Source organism: Denticeps clupeoides, chromosome 13 (genome assembly GCF_900700375.1).
Source record: "Denticeps clupeoides chromosome 13, fDenClu1.1, whole genome shotgun sequence".
Lineage (NCBI taxonomy): Eukaryota > Metazoa > Chordata > Actinopteri > Clupeiformes > Denticipitidae > Denticeps > Denticeps clupeoides.
Genome location: NC_041719.1, coordinates 12,976,415 through 12,998,602, shown reverse-complemented (window position 1 = coordinate 12,998,602; position 22,188 = coordinate 12,976,415). Strand labels below are relative to the sequence as shown.

The window sequence follows — 22,188 nt, the reverse complement described above, 5'->3', positions numbered from 1 at the left end:
TTGTCTGTGTCTCTAATGGCACAAAAGCCTATGCTATCATGCATTACAACATTTATTATTATTCAAAAAAATGTGTTCACCTCAAATGTCATAAGTTATAACCCATCCATACAGTTACAGGCTTCTGTTGTGTTTATTGCAATGAACTTGTGTGTACTACAAGATTTGGATATCCGGGATGATTACTTTTGACTCACCATGCACAAAATTTAAATAACCAAGTGACATTTTGCTTGTTGTATGTTTTGTGTGATGTCACAAATGATCACGGCAGTTGATTCTGGTGACATTTATTTCACAGCAATCATATTAACTTGTGAAAAACTGTGGAACTCATGTGAATGCAATTGTTGTTCTGAACTGGTGAACCCCACACAAAGGCAGCCATCAATCTAACTATTTATCAATCAAGGAGCAGACATCTATGGCATAGTCTATTTATCTAGTCAATTGCTTAATTAATATTAAATTAATTCATCCTTTGTGAATATCAATCACTCATGGGGCCTTCCTTAAAAACTCATTGGCACAATAATTGTCCTTGTTTATGAGATGAAAGTGAAAGCGTAAAGAGTTGATGCAGGAGGAGGAGAGCTTTTCTCCTCTATGTTCATTAGAGATATATAGTTGGTACAATATCCTTGCTGTAGATTCAACCTTTCGACTTTAAACTTTTTTAACTGCTGTTGTCAAGCTTTGGGCAAATGAACAGATCTTCCGACATTAATACATGAGCTTGTCACTGTAATATCATCATGTTCAATCAGCAGCGCTGCCCCCTCTGGTTAAAACAGAACATTACATGTTAATCTTAACCTCATTACTAGGGGGCACCATTGCTGCCCACAGCTCACAAACACAACAGTCAGGATTCGAATTGACAACCTTGGAATTGTGTGGCCATGTCGCTTACTGATGATATGTATCATCAGTAAGCGACATCACAGACATACTATAGTCTGTGAGTATAGTATGTCTGTGACTCATCATTTTGATGAATTCACAAATTCAACTTGGTGACTATTTGAACCTATGGGCTTCCTCCAGGAATGATTTGCTAAGTATTTGATAAGATTCACTTTTTTGGTCATTGTTCTTGCGTGTTTTTAGGTTGAGACATGATTATCCCAGGCATTATTATTTCTATTATAACTAATGACTTGAATGTAACATTACAAAACACATCAAACAGTCATTATTCCTCAGTTTTCCTCAACTGTTATTCAGCAGTCATCACCTTCAGATACTCACTGCTGCCTGTCTGCTGATTCTGCAGCATGCTCTTATGTATCAGACACCAGCTTTTAGAGTCTAACCAGTTGTATGTTTGCTACGTGTTTGACTGTAGAGATCCCAAGTGATGGAACCAGTGTAGTCCTGGGACCTCTAGGAGAGTCAAAAGCTTCAGCGGCCCTCTACTCTTCTTCTCAGGCAATGTGTTGTGAGGAGAGCATAAGGAACATCAACAGCCGTCTGTCATACAGGAGTCTAGGGATGATACTTTGTAATTCCAGAGTAAAATATTTCCCACAAATATTCAGAAAAGGATTTGATAGGGCAAAAGAAAATGTTTTAAACCTTTAGTTTATTGAAAGAAAAAAACATGACTTTGTATCCAACTCTTTAATATTGAAGGGATTACAGTGTAAAACATATTAGTTAATTAATTACATGGATTAAAAAGTCTACTAGAAAAAAAATGTCACAGTTAAATCATCTATACACAGGCAAATGTACACATTATTAACACATATATACACTCTTTCAATATATTATTTTATAAAGAATGTGTTTCTTTACCTTTAACAATGCAGGAAGCAGAGCAGCTTGAAGATGGGAGTGTTTCACTGATTATTTTGTTGAGTGCCATTCGAGACCCTCAACCCAAGACCAAACTCAGAGCCAATGAATAGGTAGTATTTTCATGCAGTTGTTGGATCCGGTCTGAGTAAACGTGTCAAAACAGTTCATAGCATTTGCAGTTAAGTGCCTAGAAATCCTACACAACCGATTGGGCTAGAGCGTCAGTCAACCGTCCCACCCTGTCACACCCCAATTACAAGTACCTTGTAAATGTCCTAGGGAAGCCCCTAATGTCTACACACCACAACACAGTCTGCCGAAAAGCAGCATGAAGGTCCCTATGAAGCCGTTTGTTGTAGCTACCTTCTCTTGGACGACTTTTATTCATGTTAATTTCACATTGAGTTTATTTACCCCAAGTTCTCTAAAACCACAAAGCATGTTTGTGAGACAGCAATTATGAAATGTACCACTTGCTCCAATCAGACTCCTGAAGAGGGAGAAATTAATAAAATTTAAAAAAAAAAGTCAAGCTCATCTCCAAGACTGCATGTTGGAGACAAATCATCTGGAGTGTCCAACCCCAAATGCCTGGGTAAGGTTAAGATTCAGTGAAGAAGTAGTCACAAGTATACTCTCATGGGCATGAGATCCTCAAGCTGTAATCTCTTCCATCGGGTTCACGACAGCAGCACAGCAGACAGGAGCACGATCAGGAGCATGCCTGGTAGGACCGCAGCCCCCGAACTGGGGAGGGGAGGACTCCAGGGGACGGTCTGCCTCAGTCTGCTGGGAGGAAGGGCTTTGAGGTCCTCCAGAGCGCCATAGGCGGCCATAGAGAATTCTGGGTCACCTGTGGTGAGCAGGTCAAAGACGCAGGACTGGAAGTAAACGTCCTCCACCTGCAGGGTCTCTCGACACTTGGTGGTGGCACGCTCCACTGTGTAGGCCTGGTGAGGCGGTAGGGCCAGGGCCATGCTGCCGGCGTCACCCTGAGCCCGTGGGTGGTGGCTCTGGCGGTTCAGCATGTGCTCCTTGATGAGCTCGTTGCGTGGGCAGCCATGCAGGCAAAGCTGCAGGCCCCCGTTCTCCTCAGAAGACTCCAGGGTGTCTTCTGGCATGCGAATGGCGAAGGTCAGGTAGCGCCCCACCCTCCGCACTATAATGGATGTCCCAATGTAGCGGGCCTGAATTTTGACCTGCCGTCCACCTATGCCACCTTTCTCTACAATCCATAGGCTGCCCCCCTCTCCTCCACTGCGTGTCCCATCCTGGAAGGCGGAGGGCAGGTCCTCAGTGGTGGCCTGGTAGACCTTCTGTTCCGTACAGCCATGATACGACTTGAAGATCACAGTAATCTGAGAAGGATGGAGAAGAAAAAAACTGTTACAGAGTGGTTTGTAATCTGACCTCCACCAACCTCCAAGATGGTTAGTAATTTTTGTATTACCGTATGTATATGTACTTTCAACCTTTACTGTCAAATAATCAAGTTTCATTTGTAAGAAATAACAAGAACAAGTAATGGAAACCTAATTATTAATTATTATTCCTATTTTTTTGCTCCTCTGTCTTAGTGTATGTCTATTTGTCCCTATCTAGATCATTCAAACAATGGCAAACAAAATTCGTAATGTACCTGAAACAAAGTGATTCAGGAGCATTAGTGCCAACAGCAATGTTCAGAGCAATTACTTAAGTAAAACTAAAGTATTTTTAGGAATGTCTAGGTAAGAGAGAAATACATTTAAACATAAAGAAAGTGGTTGAAAGGTAATGGGCACCAATGGCTTGCATGGTGCATGGTCCAACTTGGTCTTATACATCAGAAGCTCTATTGTTGTTTCTGGAGATCGATTCAGTTTTTTTTCTGCATCCTGTCTTCATATGGAAAAATATTCAGTGGTACATTAAATTCAAACCACTGTACGTCAAACAGATGTTTCATATCGGCTGTTTAATGTGTTCATGTGTGTGGGGGGGCAGTGGTGTCCTCGCAGGTAAGGAAACTGACCCGTAATCAAAAGGTTTCCTTTTCGAATCCCAAACCGCCAAGGTGCCACTGAGGCACCGTCCCCACACGCTGCTCCCCGGGCGCCTGTCATGGCTGGCCACTGCTCACCAAGGGTGATGGACATTTTGCTATGTCACCGTGTGCTGTGCCGAGCTTGGAAAGCACTGACGAGGTAGTACACACGCATGGACACAAACCCACAAAGACCCGAAACGCCACGTATCAGTTACACTGATCCTGATACGTGATCCTATCTGATCCTGATATGTGAGCTAGTTGGAATCATTCCTGCTATGTTGACATGCATCACCTGCATGAAGAGTGTTTCAGACCACATACAACCTTCCATGACACCGATACTGCTCGACAGCCGTGTTCGGTCTCGGCAGGATCGAGCATCGTGGCATCAGACACCGAAGGTTTTATTGAGTCCATGTCTTTACGAGTCCATGTTGTTTTGGCAGGACGTTTAGGACGTACGCAACGCGAGGCTTTTGAAACGTTATTGCCGTCTGCTGCATGGCTTTACGATGTTCAATAGTGCCAGAGGAGCAGATCAAATAGCCCTGATCCGGGCCCATTCATCGTCATCGTTTGTGCCAAATTAGAGAACTAAGACCACCACTCAACCCGACTTTACAAGCCGATGGATGAAAGCCACTCATAATAAATATGAGTGGTGCTTTATATTTAGCACAGACTATTGGCTCGTGGAGACTCTTACCAAACTGAAGTTTTTTGAGGCAGTAGATTACTGGATTATAGAAGTACCGTGTAATAGCTAGAATTTAACTCCCTTTATTATCTTTCCCGGAGTAAAATAAACCACCACTTGGTGTGAGATGAAAGAACCCTTGTATCATTATTTCAAACTTAGATCATGAGTCGATTAACATAAAGCCAGTCAGTCAGATTTCAGATTTAATCATCTAGGAATTAATGTCTAAGGAGTTTTACATCCTGTTGCAGAAAACATCCATAATTTGTATTTATATCGTTATAAAAATAGAAACAGCAGTATAATTGTGTGAAAATACACGTTAAGGCCCTCCTCCCATCAAATGCAAATTAATGTCCATTTGTTTTCGGTCTTAAATTTAATTATAAATTCCTAATTTTCCTTAGAGGATTAGAATTATTTAATCTGCTCAAAGAATGATTGGGACTGAATAGTCTTTTTAAGATTTCTGATTATAAAAAGATCAATCACATCAGAATCATTAAATGCAGAACAAAAGTAGGACATTACATTTTGGTGAGCATAAGTTGTGCAATTATCTTGTCTATTAAGGCCTACATTCTCAGTAGAATGTGTACATGCAGTTCTTGTTTATCATATGAAGAACCTCATCATACCTTGCTGGTGGCCGTGGCGCTGGAATCCTGTACGACTGGCACGTTCGTAACCTGTACCGACAGGTACCGGTTATCAATGAGCGGCCAGGCACCTTCCACCTTGCACGTCTGAAACTCATCACGGAAAGTCCGCAAGTGGGGGTCGCCAAATAATCCACAGTGGGCATACTTCTTCTGGAGCCCGCCAGGCCCCATGGCCAAAACGCGACTTTCGTAGTCGCACAGCTCGGGCACAGACGGCCTGGGGGTGCTGGGCGCCTTGTCCGAGGACGTGGGGCCGTCGCTGGAGCAGTTGTGCTGAGAGAAGAGCTCCTTGATGCGGAAGACGGCTGAATGGTACACCAGGTCCCCGCGGCAGCTGCGTGCGGTCCGCCGTGTGCAGAGGGAGTAGGCCCTCAGTGCCGTGCAGTAGTCCACGTCGGGAGGGACCTCCTCCTGCAGCCCACCAGAGGGCGACGTAGACGCAACGTACTCTGCATTACAGCGCTGGATCCGGCACTGCTGGCAGCATGCTGCAGAGCAAGACGCATTCATCAGCTCAACCAGATTGCCAGGGAATACATATATAATAATCTTGAAACTAGTTATTAATAAAAACGAGTAATAATGTGTTTTTACAAATACCATTTCATAATTACTAATAATTTGGGATTCTTTTGGCCATAGAATAAACCAAACTAATATGATGAAACACTATTGTACATAGTATATAAAAGTCATGAGAAAAATCTTTTAAATGTGTTACTTTGTAATAATTTAGTCCCTTTACTTACAATACATAAACACCGCGCCCCCTGAGTGACAAGGTTGGACACTGATAAATGTCTGAACCCGCTATGTCACTAGTGCATTTCATATGACATAAGTTCAGCTTGCAAACGTCCCCGTGTTAAAATAAAGGGCCACATGTCACAGAATGACAAACAACTCCACAACTCCCAAAGGCAATAATGTTGACAGTTCCTCATGGATAATAACACTATAATAATCAGAATCCACTTGGAATGCACTTATAGACAGCAATCGGTTCAAAATGGCTCCAGTGGCAGTGATGTCAATGAATCTTGTCGATGGACTAGAATGCAATGTTGATGAATACATAAAATGATATCTTGCTGTTGTATGTATTCACAACTATTTATTCCAAATGCATACAAAGCATCTTTGATGGCCATAGACACCTAATGAATCAGCCGACATTTTAACAGTTTTAAAACATTTTAATTGGCCGAGAGACACAAAGCAAGTGTCATGACACAGAAGCACAGGCCATGTATGACAATGTTATACCAAAGCATAACCCAAACTAATATATATTATACACACACACACACACACACACAAATTACTGGCATCCTTGCAAACTGGTTCATACGTTTTCAAGTTAATTTGCTATGATAAAAACCAACTGGTTGTATGGAATTTGATCAAATAAAAAAAATGAACAAAAAAATGAAAAGCATGAATTTACTTCAGATAGAACATGTCAGCATAAAAAAAACGATAAACATTTTTAAAAACCCTGTCTAAACTACATGATTGCATTTCTCCTTGTGTAAAAACTTTCATTATTTATACAGATTCAATTTTATTCTAAATGCCTATCCACTAAAACTAATTAAGGTGGAGGGCACGCAAATCAATCATGGGAGAAAAGTTCGTCGCGAGTTTTTTCGTTTAATCTATATTGGTTTTAATTGTCCCCATCTGAACGAATTGTAATTACGGACGCACACTGTGGATATTAATAGTGAGATTATTTTAAAGAAATGTCATCTAGGCGACATTAGCCAGTGTGATTAAAAGCAGGCGCCGCTACACTCGAATAAACAGCACTTCGGAACGCAGCTTCACAACTTTAAAACGCGAATTATTTATTCGCAAAATAACTTTTTCGCGAAAGAAAAAAAGTAACTAGCTTAGCAATGCAGCTATCAGAAGTGTAAGTCTGAGCCAAATGTAAAGTCCACAACAAATGCTGTTTTAGCTCCTTATTTTTATCATAAATTTATTGTGGGTTCCACGATATGTTCTAGGAATCGTGAAGCACGATACGAGACGTTTACCGACCTGCCCGCGCTAACCAATGACCTTCTGCCCGCGACTCGGTGCAGAAAGTCGGCTACTGCGTTAGCGCGCTAATGCTAACGCTAAAAAAATAAATAAATAAAATCGGTGCCGTGCGGGGATTTGACTCCGCAGCCCGGATTAAAGTTTGCGGATGTCCCTGCAACGTGAGTCCGCAGAAGGCTCATCGAGAGCCGGACGGAGAGCGAACAAGTAAGTTGGCCGGCGAGTTTACGGGCCAGCTAACAGTTAGCTCGCCGCCAGCGCGCACACGCCTGCAGGGGAACTTTCCCCAACTCCCACCGTCCAACTCACCTGGCCGCACCGACAGGGAGAACAAAACCATCACGGCCGAAAAACACGTCCAGAGCCGCCGCTTAGCCAAGCTTTGAGGTCCGCTTCTCCCCATGCCAATCCATCCAGTTAGAATGGACTTCTCCGACTGCTGCTGCTCATGGGCGCTGGAGCTGCGGGGGGAAAAGCAGGCAGAATTCCTGATCCGAGCCCCGGCGCTGTCATTCAAATGGAAGGCTGCTCTCCGGGCGCGGGGGGCGGGGCCAAGCAGACCACGCCCCCCGACGAGCAGCGGGCCAATGGATGCCCGACCGTGTCTATTTACTATTGTTTATTGCTGGTTTTTTTTTTTGGTTTTTTTTTTACAGGATTTGATTAATGCGTTATTTGATTAAATGACTATTTCTGGCCACTGGTGGGGGAGTTATATAAAAATAGTGGGACATCCAGCGATGGATTTTAATTTGCAATAATAAAAGTGGTGGAAAGAGCCTTGGTGACAGTTTGGTGAGCAAAAAGCAGTGGTCATGTAAAGAGAGAAGAAAGTTTGCTTTAGTCTCCTTCAGCTTTGCTTCAGCTTACTTTTATACTTTTATATTTATTCATATGAATTTAATTTATTGAGCATCTACTGTACATGTGCATCCGCTATGATTACTGCTGTTGCATGAGCAGCTATTCTCACCTAATTTTAAGGTCATACTCAATTTATTGCATTTACTCTCTGCACAAAGAGTGTTAATTCTGTATACTGAAAACTTCATATGTTCATTGCAAAACCGATAAAAGAAATCTTACCTGCCACACGACTGTCTTCTTGAATCCATTGAAGCTAGAGTACTACCTGAAAAAACATTGTTATACTATATTATGAACATGAATATGATAATGGCAAATAAAACTCAATGAAGGTCCTGGTTTAGCCTACATGTTCTTAAATCATTTTCAAATTGTTCATTGTACTAACATTGTACTAATGTTTCAATAACTCTACAAAATCCATTTTTATTGGTGCATAGTTGGTGCAACCACAGGGCTTCATTGCATTTTACTCATTCACATATATGGATGTGGGAATCCAATGTTCTTGTTGGCTTTTTGGGCTGGAGGTAAGAGAAAGAACCCTTTATTCAGACTTTTCCTTTTGACTATAGTACACTGCATGACCAAGCATATATACATATTATACCTCTCAAAACAAGGGACCAACTAAATTACTGGGATGAATCAGGTTTTTTTAAGAAGCCAGTGCATTTCTACTGACACTGGATCACTTGTTCTAATACAATAGAAGAATGAGGTCAGTCTGGTAAAATTAGCCATCCGCTTCACAGCAGACCTGAATGCCAGGCCAGTGAGAAGGAACGGCTGGTCTCGATTTGTGAGTTGGACAAGCGAGTGAAAAGTAAAAGAGATCAGAGACAAAGGGAACTTTGGTGGAGATAAGGGTACGAAGTGGCAAAACACTGAGGGCAAAACTGCTGAAAATGGAATAAGATCTACATTTTAAAAAACATTTTAAATGTAATTGCTTTTTTTTTTTTTTTTTTTGTGGGCCACGCTGCTTTATCAGACCACTTCATTCACGCTGTGTTTCTACGTAACCCAAACGCTCAGAGGTCTAAACGATGTCTGCAAACAGAAAAGACAAGAAGTAAAGGCTGAGGAAAAGGCAAGCGATAAAGCAGAGAGAAGTGGAGGGAGAAGGCGGTGGAGAGAAGGTTGGGAGGGAAGAAAGCGAGAGGGATTCGGTTTCCTCTGACTTTATGTCTGGGCAGCTCCATATGTTCCTCATTAAGGTCCTCACACTGTGAGCCCAGCTCCACACCGAGATGCTTGTTTTTGTTATTAGGCCCATCACACTGCGGTCTGGAAGAAACCAGAAATCTAGGCCACCTATAGCTGGCCATCTTCCCCCGCTTTGGATTCTTTGCACTTTTTTTATGTTTACACTCTGTAAATGTGATAAAAGTTTGAAGAGAAAGGCATTTTAGCATCTAATAATTAGATGAATAATTAGAATAATTGATTGTTATAATTCAGTCTCCATAATGGACCTTTTATGTCCTCTTAATGTCATCTGACATTCCTTCAGGCACAGTTGAGAGCGTTAAAACCGCGTTATTGGGGGAACCATCAGCGTAATCTCTATTTGAGCAAGACAACGCTGCACACTTGACATGTGTCGACCTATAACGCGGCTGTTATCGCTGCGAAGATAAGATCCTGAGGAGTGCGAATGACCGTAGGCCTGCCTCGATAGCATCTCTAGTCGAGGACCCCTCTCACCTCCTTGATTGATGTTTGACGGTGCACAGAGGGGAAGCCACACTGACGCTGTTATACTAGCGGGCGGATGATTATTTTCCCAAATGACAAACCAGCGGGACACAATGGGGATATTTGTTGGCAATAATTATTTTGAGGGGCAACATAATAGGATTCATTTGTTGATATTTCCTGCTTTTGAACTAATTAGAGGCCAACACAGTGTAGATTTATTAGATAACCAATGTAAATTAACTGTGCCTGTTCTCCATTTTTTATGATACATGTGCAATATCAAATACTTCATCAAATACTTGTAGGATAGCCTAAAGTTCATGCCTGCTTGTGTGTGAACACACAAAAAGGCAAAACATTCTGAAAGCAATTTTGTGATTTCAAGTAAACGTTAATTCAACCTCTGAAATGTCCAATTATCAAGAGCTTTTAATTTAATGACTTCATTGTGAGCCGGTGGATGGCATCTCACACACCACACACACACGGACCCACACCACCTACTAACCCAGCCGCACACACCTGCTCTAGCTCCCCTTCCACCCTTCAGCTGTTAAGGGGTGCAGAAAGGGAGCAGCAATGAAAAATATGTCCTGCAAGGATCCTGTAGGCTCGCTGGGTTTTATGCACAGAGCCGATGCCGCACAAAACCTGTCACAAAGTCACAAAGTCTTAAATACCCCCCCGGTTTCTTTAAATAGACTCTGAACTTCGTTTCTTCGCTTTGTATTTTGTTTGCTTTCCAACCGTAGTTTGAGACTATATGTATTTGATGATGACATCAGTGTACAGCAAGTTGCATTTTGGGAACAGCATATAGGACGGCCCCAAACTGATCATATGGCTAAAAGGTTTCAGTGCAGCTCAGGCAAACATCACAGCACTTGATTCCACTTCTGTATCACGTCTGTTGCTGTTCAGATCCAGGACATTTCAGTGAACTTGTGCTACTTCTGATCTTGAGAAAACAAAAGCCTGGGAGTGAAACCAGGTTTACACGCAGTAACTCACAAGCCACGCTGTAATAAATTTCGCAGTCTGAGCTCCGTTCACCAAGGTCTCTCCAAGGACAGTGCTCTGTCACAATTCAGAACCTGGAAACATGGTAGCATCTCCAGTGCAAGTACAATTCAATTCGTTCTGCTGTGCCTTAAGGTACTTTTTCATCCAAGCTTGGGTGAAATGTGGACAAATGTAGAGTGACCCCCTCTGTACTGAATCCGATTGGGGGAAAAAAAAATTCCCACATAGCCAAAATTACACAGTGAACATTATTTTCCGCACGTTTTGTAAGGCAAAGCGCCCAGGTCTGACATCCAAGAAATGTGTGAAAACAAAATTAAACTTACCTTGGGTTTTTTGATGTTTGCAGTATAGTTATGTGTATCACCACCACCATGAGATGAGAACAGACCCCACCAGCCTCAACTGGGCAACTAATATGCCAGCCGCTATCCACAAAGAGACATCCAAGAATTAAGCCACATGACAGCAGCTGCCTTTTAAAATAATCGCCGCTTTGATTTGTTATATTCCATTATTCTTGGATATCTAGGAATGTAATTGTTGAAAAAGAAAAAAAAACACCCTTTTTACATGCATTGACATTCATTGACTTGGGAACATATGTCACCTTTGGACAACGGTCCATATTCTCGGTGGCGGCTGGCGGCGTTAACGAAACATATGCACCGCGCTGAGGAATGAATGAGTGCCCTGTCTGGTATTACAGTCTTTAGAGTCTCTCATCTTTACCCCTCTGATCCCCCTCCCTGGGTGCATCTTTCACAAGCCATCAGCACGCGCATTCAGAATTCCAGTCGGAAAGAGTCATAAAACACGGCTGCCTGCAAAACGCATTTCAGACGTTTGTATCTCATATCCATGGCCGTTTTTCTTAAAAAGAGCCACCTGGGTTAACAAAAAACTTCATCTTCATACAAACACCCTATGGCTCTAAATGTGTTTCCAGATCATTGGTTTTATAAAAATAATCAACCATTTGTCATGAAAACGTACATCTTATGTCTTTGTCATAGCCCCGCCGTTGTTAGTTTTGGTACTGTTGTCTTCCGTTTGTTGAAATGTAAACTGTATCTGCATGTGAAATCTCTGTAAAAGAGTGTGTGTGTTGCACCGAACGTTTTCATATGGACAGCTGTTCGCGTGGACAGCTGCAGCGCTCCGATGCATTCCGATGGCCGAGATCTCAAAATCGAGTCATTGTTGTTTTTAAGTTGATCCACTGCTATTCCAACCAGTAATCCTTCCTCACGTTCCTTCTTTGTAACGCCCCTCTCTCTTTCTTGCCCTCTCTCTTCCCCAAACAGTGCGAAAGACCAATTATAGAATGATGTGGTTGACTACGTGCAGTACATAGTTTGCAAAGACAAAGGGTCCAAATTGCAGCAACACGGCACCGTTGGATTTGGAGCATTATTGGACCCAAAGCCTATCGGGAGCCATGTAATCTCCGCCTCACTGTGCCACAGATTGTTTCCATATCTTTTTCTGAGGAGGCATGTGACCGTCCAAAGCCCCCGTGGCGACATAGCGGCGTTCAACAGCGTAGAGGGTTAAAACCGAATGGAGGCCACGCCAATTCGCCCCGCTGTTTCCAGCGCGCACACACCCACACACTGCCGCATACACACACAATTACACCACGTCTCCAGTTGTTCCCTGCTCTCACTGCACAGAGCAGGTGTCCAGCAGACCTTGGGAGAGTGAATGAGAGTCGGGTGGGGAGGGGGGGGGGGGGGGTCTCCTGAGAACAGCGTTGCTATTGTTGCAACTATGAATGATTGCCACATAATAATCGGAGTTTGTTGTACAGTAAACTGAACAATAGTCCCACCTTTAATGTGACCTATAACCTGTACAATTAAATTGAAAACATCTGTTAGGGGAAAAATACAAATAAAAAAGATTATATATAAGTGTGCACACCCTTATATTAATACTATATGAATATATTTAATTAGCATTATTGGGTGGGAGTCTGTATATCTATCTATCCATCTATCTATCTATCAATTATTAGTGCATAATTAAAATGATCTGTGGGTTACAGTTACTTTACATTCTGTAGGTCACAGTTACTGGAGTTTGCGTGCTGTTTGCTGTCACCAACACATCACTCGTACCTTTGTAATTTGTTTCCAGCATGGATACAAAATTCATCAGATGCCAAGTGCAGACAGAAGGAGAAGGCCTTGATACCGAACATCAGCCTGTGTCAGCAGGGGATCCAGTAAATCACAACAATCCCACCCGTCTGTCGTGTCATATTCCAGGTAATGTAAATGTGAGCTGAGCACGCTAGGAATAGGAGAAATATTTCCAAGCCTCTGCACGCCAAAGTAAACTAATATCCATAGGAAAGATACTGCTGTATGTACTCCACATAACCATTAATGTCTATGACTGTGACTCACATTTGGATTGTATATCCTTCATTATAACTTTACGTCACAATAACTTTTTCTGCCATATGCTAAACTTTGTGCACAGTGGTCTGAAAACACTTTTTCTGCCCTTCTCTTGCCACAAAAGGAGTGCTGCCAACTCCCCGCCAGCATGGCCCTGCTGTATATCTCAGCTGCCCATCTGCAGAAAGGCTCCTGTAATGGCTGCGGCAGTTAGCCCATTTAACACATTGGCAAAATTAGCTGCTTTAATTACTATAACACAAGGCCTGTATAACAGCAAATGATGTCTGCAGCCTCCATTTCATGGCCCCAATTATCTCTGCAAGGGCATTGTTAGAAAGAGGAAATTATTTTTAGTGGTAACAGCCATATGTTAAGAAACACATGAGTTGAATTTCAAAGAAATATTATTCATTTTGCTTATTTCTTAAGTGATGTCTTTACCAGTCAGAGGGGGGATCGGGCCCTGTAAGGTGTAAGTCTGCGGTACTGACACTGACAAAGAGATGCAAAATAGTTTGAAGGCCGTGCCAGGCTATTGTCAGCAGTGCGGAGTGATGACAGTTTTAATATTGACTTGGGCGCCACACTGACATCAGGGAGATTCTGAAACGCTCTGAGTGAACTGTTCAGAAGTGTTATGAGGGTTGTTGCTGCTGTGGTACTGTGGAATTAAGTGCCACCACAAAGTCTGTTTGGATCTTTTAATATGGAAAAATGCCTGATAAGCTGCTGATAGAAAGGTAAGGGATGGGAGGACTGAAAGCCTTGCCGTTCCACGCCTGGCCTGGACGATGTTGATGGTAAGTGCTACTCCTCATATGGTGAACTCAGGAAGTGGAGAGAACTGCCATTCAGCATGATGAATGAGTTTGGCTTTTCTCTGAAGATGAACACTTCGGTCTCTCCCTCCAACAATGAAGGATCTGTCATGGCTGGATTGCACTAATGGCTGGAATGCCGCTCTACCCCCTACCCCTAGTATGGAAGAGATGTTAAATTCAAGTCTTGTGGAACCTTCCTCTGGATTGAAAATGGTCATTCTATTGCTTATGGGTGACGTGGAGTAGTGGACGGAGCAACCTTGAGAGCTGTTCATAATATGAACATATTTGTTTGAACATTGAAATTAAAATACTCTTTCGAATAAGGTTTAATGCAGAAAATAGCAGAATGCAGAAAAGGTTAGGTTCAGCATTGTATAGTGCAATATTTTGGCATATATATTGTTTTGTATTTTTGCCCTTAAATTGAATAAATATATATGAACAAAAGATCATTTCATGTTTAGCGTAGCACCATGCTAGCTGGACTTTTCACTGCAGGCTAGCAGCAAAGTGGGAGCGTAACCGCTTGGGGTCACTTGCTGAAGCCGAGGAGCAGGGGCCACGGCCATCAAAGACACGGCGAGCACAGAACAAACACAGCGAAAGGAAGCGAGAGCTGAAGCAGATGTGACGGTGCGGGAGGAGATCGGCGCAAAACGATCTCAATACACCTGTTAATATTTAAAAACAATGGAGGCCTCGGGGGGGAAAAATTGCAAGAAAAACAAAAAAAGTAGTGACATCATGCAGCTTTGGGGGTGGGGGTGCTATTAGGGGGCCAGTCTGCGTTTTAGGTTGGAGGGCAGGAAGCTGTGGAGAGAGGAAATTGAGACCTAAGAGCCTCAGCTGTGTTGGGAGATTTACCTCGGCAGTGTTCAGCTCAGAGACGAAATATAAAACGAAATAATTCCTCAAGAAACAAAGACCAATTTTGGGGTGCACACCGTTGTTGTCGCAATCTTCTACAGTTAAAAAAATAATAGTACTGCTCTGCAGTTGCTGAAAGACGAGAGAAAAGGCCACATTTGGTTTGGAGATGGCATCTATATTGGGAAAGACCAAAGGTTTAATTACCAATGATGTCTGATTCCCAACGGGCCCTTAAGGACCTTGTGTGAGAGATCAGCCCAAATGTGCTTTTTGATGCACTAATCATTTGAATCTGGTCTATGCGGTGCCAAGCACAGGAAATCGAACCCAACATCTTTTAACTGCTGTGCTTAAGGTTGCCAGATTGAGAAGTCCTTTGAAATGCACGACGATGTCATGGCTCGACATTCATCTCTGCAGCTTTCAATTAAAACCCACTGCTGCTCCTTGGCTTAGACGAGCGAGAGGACGGCTCCACTGGGACATCTGCCAGGCATCACGCATCGCATCCCTTCACGTGCCTCCCACGGAGACGCGAGCAGAGCGAGGAACGTCTTGTTTCCACACTGTGCCGCCGAGAGAAAATGTGCTCCTCAGCAGAGGGCCCTTTGTGCTGAGATCACTACCAGATGGGCCAAGAGCGTCCGCAAAGGAATGACTGCATGCATGCAATTTTCGGTAATTTGTCAGATTTTAGGGTTCACTCCAGTACCTGATAGACAAATAAAGCTCTCAAAACAATCTATTGTCCCAGAAAACTCCTCAAATTATTAATCACCCACCTACGCTGTTCGTGTGAGTCATTAGTACTGTATAATCTGAACCAGAGTTTAAATTAATATTTTCAGTGCTGTCTCTGTTTGCAAATGTTGGCCTCCGCACATTTTTATCCCCGCGTTGCCTTTTTTGCATAACATATTCGGGGAATAGAAAAGAGCAAGAGAGGCCCTTACAATAATCACATTTTCCTTGTGAAAAGCAGGGGAAAGAAAGCCTCCTTTATTGCCGGATCCCTGTTTAGGCCTCTTTCGTAGGAAACTGAGGGCAGTGTCTGCCCCTTTATGGTAAGTTTGAAACGTGTCGAGCTGGATGATGGCGGAGTGTAATAAAACCCCCCTCCCCCAGTCTCTGGCAGGGCAGCTACCTACAGGACCACAAATTCATAATATCTCAGTTGCACATTCCTTAACATTTCGACTGCTAAATTTCACGTTAGAACGCCGGGCTGTGCTCTTTTAAGAACCGTGACAGCAATCCTCCAATAAATCTGCCCAACAAACAACATTTTCCCCACAGCATAACACATTGCACAAGACAACATGTGGTCCTTGTGAGCATCTGTCTGTCTGAAGTCTGTTGTGGGTTTGTTCAGAAGTTGAATCTCAACTTCTAGGCTTCAGAAAGCATGAGCTGAAATGACTGATTCTGAACCAATTATGCTTTCTCATTTCATTGTGTAATCTATCCAATGTGTGACAATACATCTTGTCAATTCAAGTTCTATAAATGGATTACTAGTGCATAATTAATGTGTGCATAAAATGCCTTTGCTGTGGGAAACTGTGGAATGGAGATTAATACAATGACAGATTGCATTCTGTTCATTCTGTTACCCAGTGCTGGAATCTTTTCAAAGGCCACCATATAGCTTCAGAGGCGAATCGTCCACACTGGAATTTGTAGGGGTGTGATTGAAGTGGACACAAGTGCCTTTTCAGTAGCGTTTCCCAACAATTGTGTGGGCATTTCTATGAAATTGCCCATCTCAATTTACAACAAATACACAAAGACAAAGAAATATATATGTTCATGGTTTGTAGTTGTAGTCTTGTACAAATAATAATGATAATATATTTCTTTTTGTTGCCTATTTCCTCACAGGCCGCATGGACTAAAATCCAGCATTTCGCCTCATGTTTATTTTCCTTTTGTCTTATTTCCCACAAGCTGGCTGACAGACATCCATCAGCCTGAGTGTGAATATCCCACCCAGGCTTGACCCCCCTCCCCCTCATACACACATACACACACACACATTCTCCCCAAAGACATACACACTAGTTCCAGTACTGGCAGAGAAACATAACTTACCACTTCAGACCATGAATGGTAATTCACTTTACTGCATCTCATGCCCATGATGCTTAACTGTCAGAAAGAAGAAAGTCCAACTGACCCAAATGTTTCTTTCAGAAACACAGCCACGTGTGGACAAAAGGACAAAAAGGAAAAATTTACGAAGCCCTGTTAATTGCTCGGCGGCTAATTAGATGGAAAGACCTATGGAACTGTGGTGCTTTTCTCCTCTCAGCCTTTCCTTCGCGAGGATGAAAAAAAGCTGAGTTGGAATAATTGCTAATAACATTTAATTAGTCTTGTTAGAGAGAGTTTCTCTGAAAAAAAAGAAAAACAGGAAGGGGGCTCCCAAAGAAACAAAAGCCTTACTATGGTTCAGGTAACTTTTCTTTTTCATTCACTGGCCAGACAAAGTTTCTCTTTTATAATTGTTGGTTTTCGTGTTGACTGATAAAAACATATAGATGCAGGAAACTGTATAGTGATAATTTAAGTTAACTTATTTGACGATTGATGAATAATCAGTTTATTACATATGTTGGGCTTAAAATAGAAAATAAGTAAATATTAATGTTGCAGTATCTTAAAGTGTTAATGTCTTAATGCTATAGCTGATCAGAAGGGTTAATCTGTAACTAATTGTATATCACCTACTTAGAAAGTGTAAGTTGGTTTCAAATACTTATGAATACATATATTTATGAAGTAAATAGTACATATATTTATTTACATTAATCAACAGTAAACGTGTCACATTTCTAAAGGAACAGAAATGTAGTTCAGTGAAACAATGTGGACTTTTCCGGAGAAAAAAATGCTCCTCTGGTTGTGCTTCCAGTGGTTTATAACTTGTGTTAAAATGTGTAATAAAACATTTCCACTTCCTCAAAGATTGACCTGAGATTCATTAAAAGCAATTTTTGCCGTGATTTTTGAGCTCCTACAAAGTAAGGAGCACCAGAAATGTATGTGTTAGTAATTTGGAAAGTTATGGGGGTAGGGGGCTTTAACTCCCACAATGCAATGCTGAATTCCTTTAACATATGGCACATCAGGAAAGGGGCGGTTGACCTCTGGCTTCCCATGAGTCTCTGGAGATGGCCAGACGAGCTGTGCAAGAATTCTAGCCCCACTGTAAGTTGAAATGCTGTTTGTGACTGGGAATTCAATCACATTCGCCATCCTCTTTCCTCAGTAAACTCTCACCAGAAGGCTTTTGTCTGAACTTTTTTTTTTACTGCAAACTCTTGTGCTACACCATGTGAGTCTTTCCACTGTAGGAATTACCTGATACCTTCTCCGCTTCGCATTGCACTCTAAATCTACACATGTGATCCATTAAACTAGATAGAATTGTGAGAAAAGAACAGGAAGCTGACTGCAACAGTGCCTAAAAACTTTTTTCCAAGGATTCTTACATGCCTCAATTACTAAAACACTATGAATCTATATGTTATATTAAAGGCCAGTTGATGGTATAGAATTATTTTCTTTGATATTTTCATATAATCAATAATAATAATATTCCGTTGTTATGTACTTTACAATTATTTCTTTATTATTTTTGTAGAAATCCAGGCTGCCAACATTAGCATTCATTAGCATTAGAAATCTGAACACCAGCATGTATCAATTATCCTGACCCAATTATATGCCAAATTGCCATTTTTTAAGTGCAATTGTGAACATTAGCTTGGCTGGACATGTGAATGATAAAACATGAAGTCAGCTACTCATATGGAATGAGTTTGCATTCCCCCCAGAGGCCAGGCGTCTCTACCACTGGATGACTAAATGTCTTTGGTATGTAAATTAAACTTTTCTCAGCTTTGACAAGTCTTTGATTGAACTTTTTAAAATGATCTGTCAGCTGAAGCAGTGGATAAAAATAGAGGACCTTTTACACATGAAAAAAAAAGAACCTCTGGTACTGTTGGTGTCCATCCAACAGGTGCATTTCTAACCACATGGAACCCTAATTGGTGCTACCAATTTCAAAGAGAACAAATAATGGCTTTAGGTGTTCCGTTCATGTCAGTGGATCCTGGGGGGTCATGAAGGGGCTGAGGATCAGGGTCATGGGAGGGAAGTGTCCCAATGGCTCAGCTGTGCCACTGAAAGGGGCAGTGTTTGGGAATGGCCGGGTCAGCACACAGAGACCCTGCAGGGAGAACCGGGCCTGGGCTGAAGCAGTGGGGTGAAACCGTATGGGAATGTGAATGGGACAGCTGCGCAGGGGTGAATAGGAGGTCCCTTTGTGTCTTGCCAACAAAAATCTGTGACCAATTATCTGCGTCTGTCTCCCTGGAGGAATTCATGAACACGTTTGGTTGGGGTGGGGTTGGGGGAGTAAGAGGTGGTGGTAGGCAGAGGAGATTCCTAACACTGTCCATCCTTCTGCAATGTAAACCTAGTTCAGGTTTTCAAGGTCCAGAAGAGGCTAGACAGCTGTAAAAGATGGTATCAGGAGCAAGAAAACATGTTAATATGTCATTTAATTTCATCCAATCCGTGTGACTATTACTCGAAATGTTTACTTTATTTATTTATTGTTAACTTTATTTATCTGTCCTTGCACAATAGGTATTGTCTTTGGAGCACAAAATGACATAAATGCATACATTCTGTGTGGCATTAATTGTGAATTTCCATGTTTTGTATTCCCCCTGAAATAAACATCTGTTTTCACCTCGGTTGACAGATTGTAAGGAAATATTTAATAAAAGTATGTTGATGGTGTATGCAGTGGCGGAGTAACTAAATGTTTCTTTAAAGTGCTTTGAATTATTTCAGCTTTTTTATTTAACACATACCAGGTCAAACATAGTTTTAATGTAATCATGATTGATTAATAGTCATATTTTTCAATGCAAAGGGACTAAAATGTTCCACAAACTCCAACTGTAGAGCATTGATAGAAAACTGGCTAAAACCAATTCAGGCTTAGACACATTTCATTTGTTCCTAATTTTTTTTTTACTCTTGGGTTCAAATGAAATAAAATGGTAAAGAAAGACCTTTCATCCAAACCATTATTTTGCTCAAATAGTCCTGGGCCATTCGGAATAATTGTAACATTTATTAATTATTTGATTTGTACAAGCCTTTGGGGGAAATAAAAGAAACATTTCATGTCATTTTTGCTTCTTTTGGCTGCCTAACCGAGCACTTTTATAATCGCCCCCATCCATATACTGTGTAGAGCTGACATGTCTTTAACATGTTGTCTCCCAACACTGCCAACCCATAAGACCCTGAGGGCTAATTAGAGATGAAATCCAAGGCTTGTTAAGCAGTCTTTACTGTGATCATTTATCCTTGACAAGTGCAATTAACGCAATAATAATTACTGCCAGATAATAATAATTGCCAGACGACTTACATTGCTTCACACATTTAAGCAGCAGGAACTGAGCTGTTTGTGGAAAGGTAGAACAAGAATGTATGTTGTATTTGACCTTTAACCTGGTGGGGGCTGGGTTTATTATTGAATAGGGATAGAATAACTGAGCTGCCGATGACCCCGGTGTGACCTTTCCCTTCAGTCCCACAGGGCTGCCAGTGGCGATGGGTCCAGTTGATCTTCACCTGTCAAAGCAGGACATTGACTAAAGACTTGCAGCTTGGGAGAAGGAAAGCAAAACAAAAGAGGGGAAGAGAAAACAAAGAGCACTCAAATTGCCGGTCTCTGGCACACGAAGAAAGTAGCCGCGAATTTTAGCCATTAACAAGTGGAGAGCGAGCGCTGCCCGGATCGTTTGTTTCTGAATGTTTGATTTATCTTCAAGGGCTTGAATCTATTGACCACCTGTTTCAATATTTCATGAACAACAATTAATGTGTAGCTACAAAGCATGTGAGGTACCAGATATTATTGATCCTTTGGCAAAACTAGAGGGACATCAGCTGAAAGTTGCAACATATCATGTTTAATTGAAGGTTTTTCTCCAGCAGACTTGCTAAAATCCTATAACAACGAGTCAAGCTAACAGGCACGGGTCTTAAAACATCACACAAGGTATAAGGCCAAAAAATAGAATAAATTAGGTAAAATTGTTCTAAGCCCAATAAAAATGGTTTAAAATAAATAAATAAATAAATAAACCCAAAACAAAACCAAACAAAATGTATAGAAAAAAAATATATGTATACATTCATATACATACACATACATACAGATACTACAAAAAACAGCCTACACCCACCCCCACAATCAACCTATGCAAAAATAAATAAATGAATCTATGGAAACCACCACTGCAGAGCTCCACCCAGACATGACCTGTATCTCCCAGGAACAGAAGGGAAATTCTTACTCTTAACCAGATCTAGAATAGGACCCCAAGTCTTTTTAAATGTCTTAAGTGAACCCATAAGTGAAAGTCTTATCTTTTTCAGTTTAACGAAATAAAGAATATCTCGTATCCAGTGAATTTGGTTGGCAGGTTTAGAGGATTTCCAGTTTGTCATAATTAATCTTCTCTCCACTAAAATTGAAAAAGGCCAGCACATCCCTTTGATGGGCAGACAGCGAAGGAGGTGAGGAGAAAACCCCAAACAATGCCCCAAGCGGGTTGGGCTCTACTCTTTTCCCCACAAATTCTGACAACATGTCAAATATCTCAGTCCAGTACTGGTGTAAAGAAGAACTTCCTCCCAAATCTCATCAGGAATTGAAAATCTCATCAGAAAGTGTCTTCAGAGGTGTTAGTGAATTGGCACATAAATTAAAAATCTGATTCTAAATGTAAGAAATCCTTTCAGAGATGGATTTGTTTTAAGAAAGTAATCTAAAATAGAGTCTGGGGGTAAACTGGGAAATGTGGGAAAAGTGTGATGAGTAAAGCTACGCACCTGCAAGTATCTAAAGAAATGATGCTGAGGAAGAGAATATTTATGAAGCATTTGTGAGAAATACATTGTCTATGTATAGGTCTTTAAAACAGTAAATGCCAGCTTTTGACCACATGGAGAACGGATCATCAACCAAAGATGGAGGGAACTGGTGATTTTCAGCCAGCGGGGCATAGGTGGAAGAAATTTGTAACCCAAAGTAACGTTTAAACTGAGCCCAAATTCTGAGAGACGTTTTAACAATCCTTTTCTTGGTATAAGGCAAAGTGTGTATATGCAATTTGTCAAAAAATGATCAAACTCAGCAGGAGAA

At 41.6% G+C, this 22,188-nt stretch overlaps 1 protein-coding gene across 1 annotated transcript; it reads right to left on the bottom strand.

The window, feature by feature from the left end:
* Positions 1 to 1,566: 1,566 nt before the first annotated feature.
* rgmd (RGM domain family, member D) lies at positions 1,567 to 7,748 on the bottom strand. The gene is made up of 3 exons (XM_029001941.1): positions 7,556 to 7,748; positions 5,174 to 5,685; positions 1,567 to 3,161 (listed from the first exon to the last, which is right to left on the bottom strand). Exons 1-3 carry the CDS (start codon positions 7,647 to 7,649, stop codon positions 2,484 to 2,486), a joined length of 1,284 nt encoding a protein of 427 aa, XP_028857774.1. The 5' UTR covers positions 7,650 to 7,748; the 3' UTR covers positions 1,567 to 2,483.
* Positions 7,749 to 22,188: the final 14,440 nt, after the last annotated feature.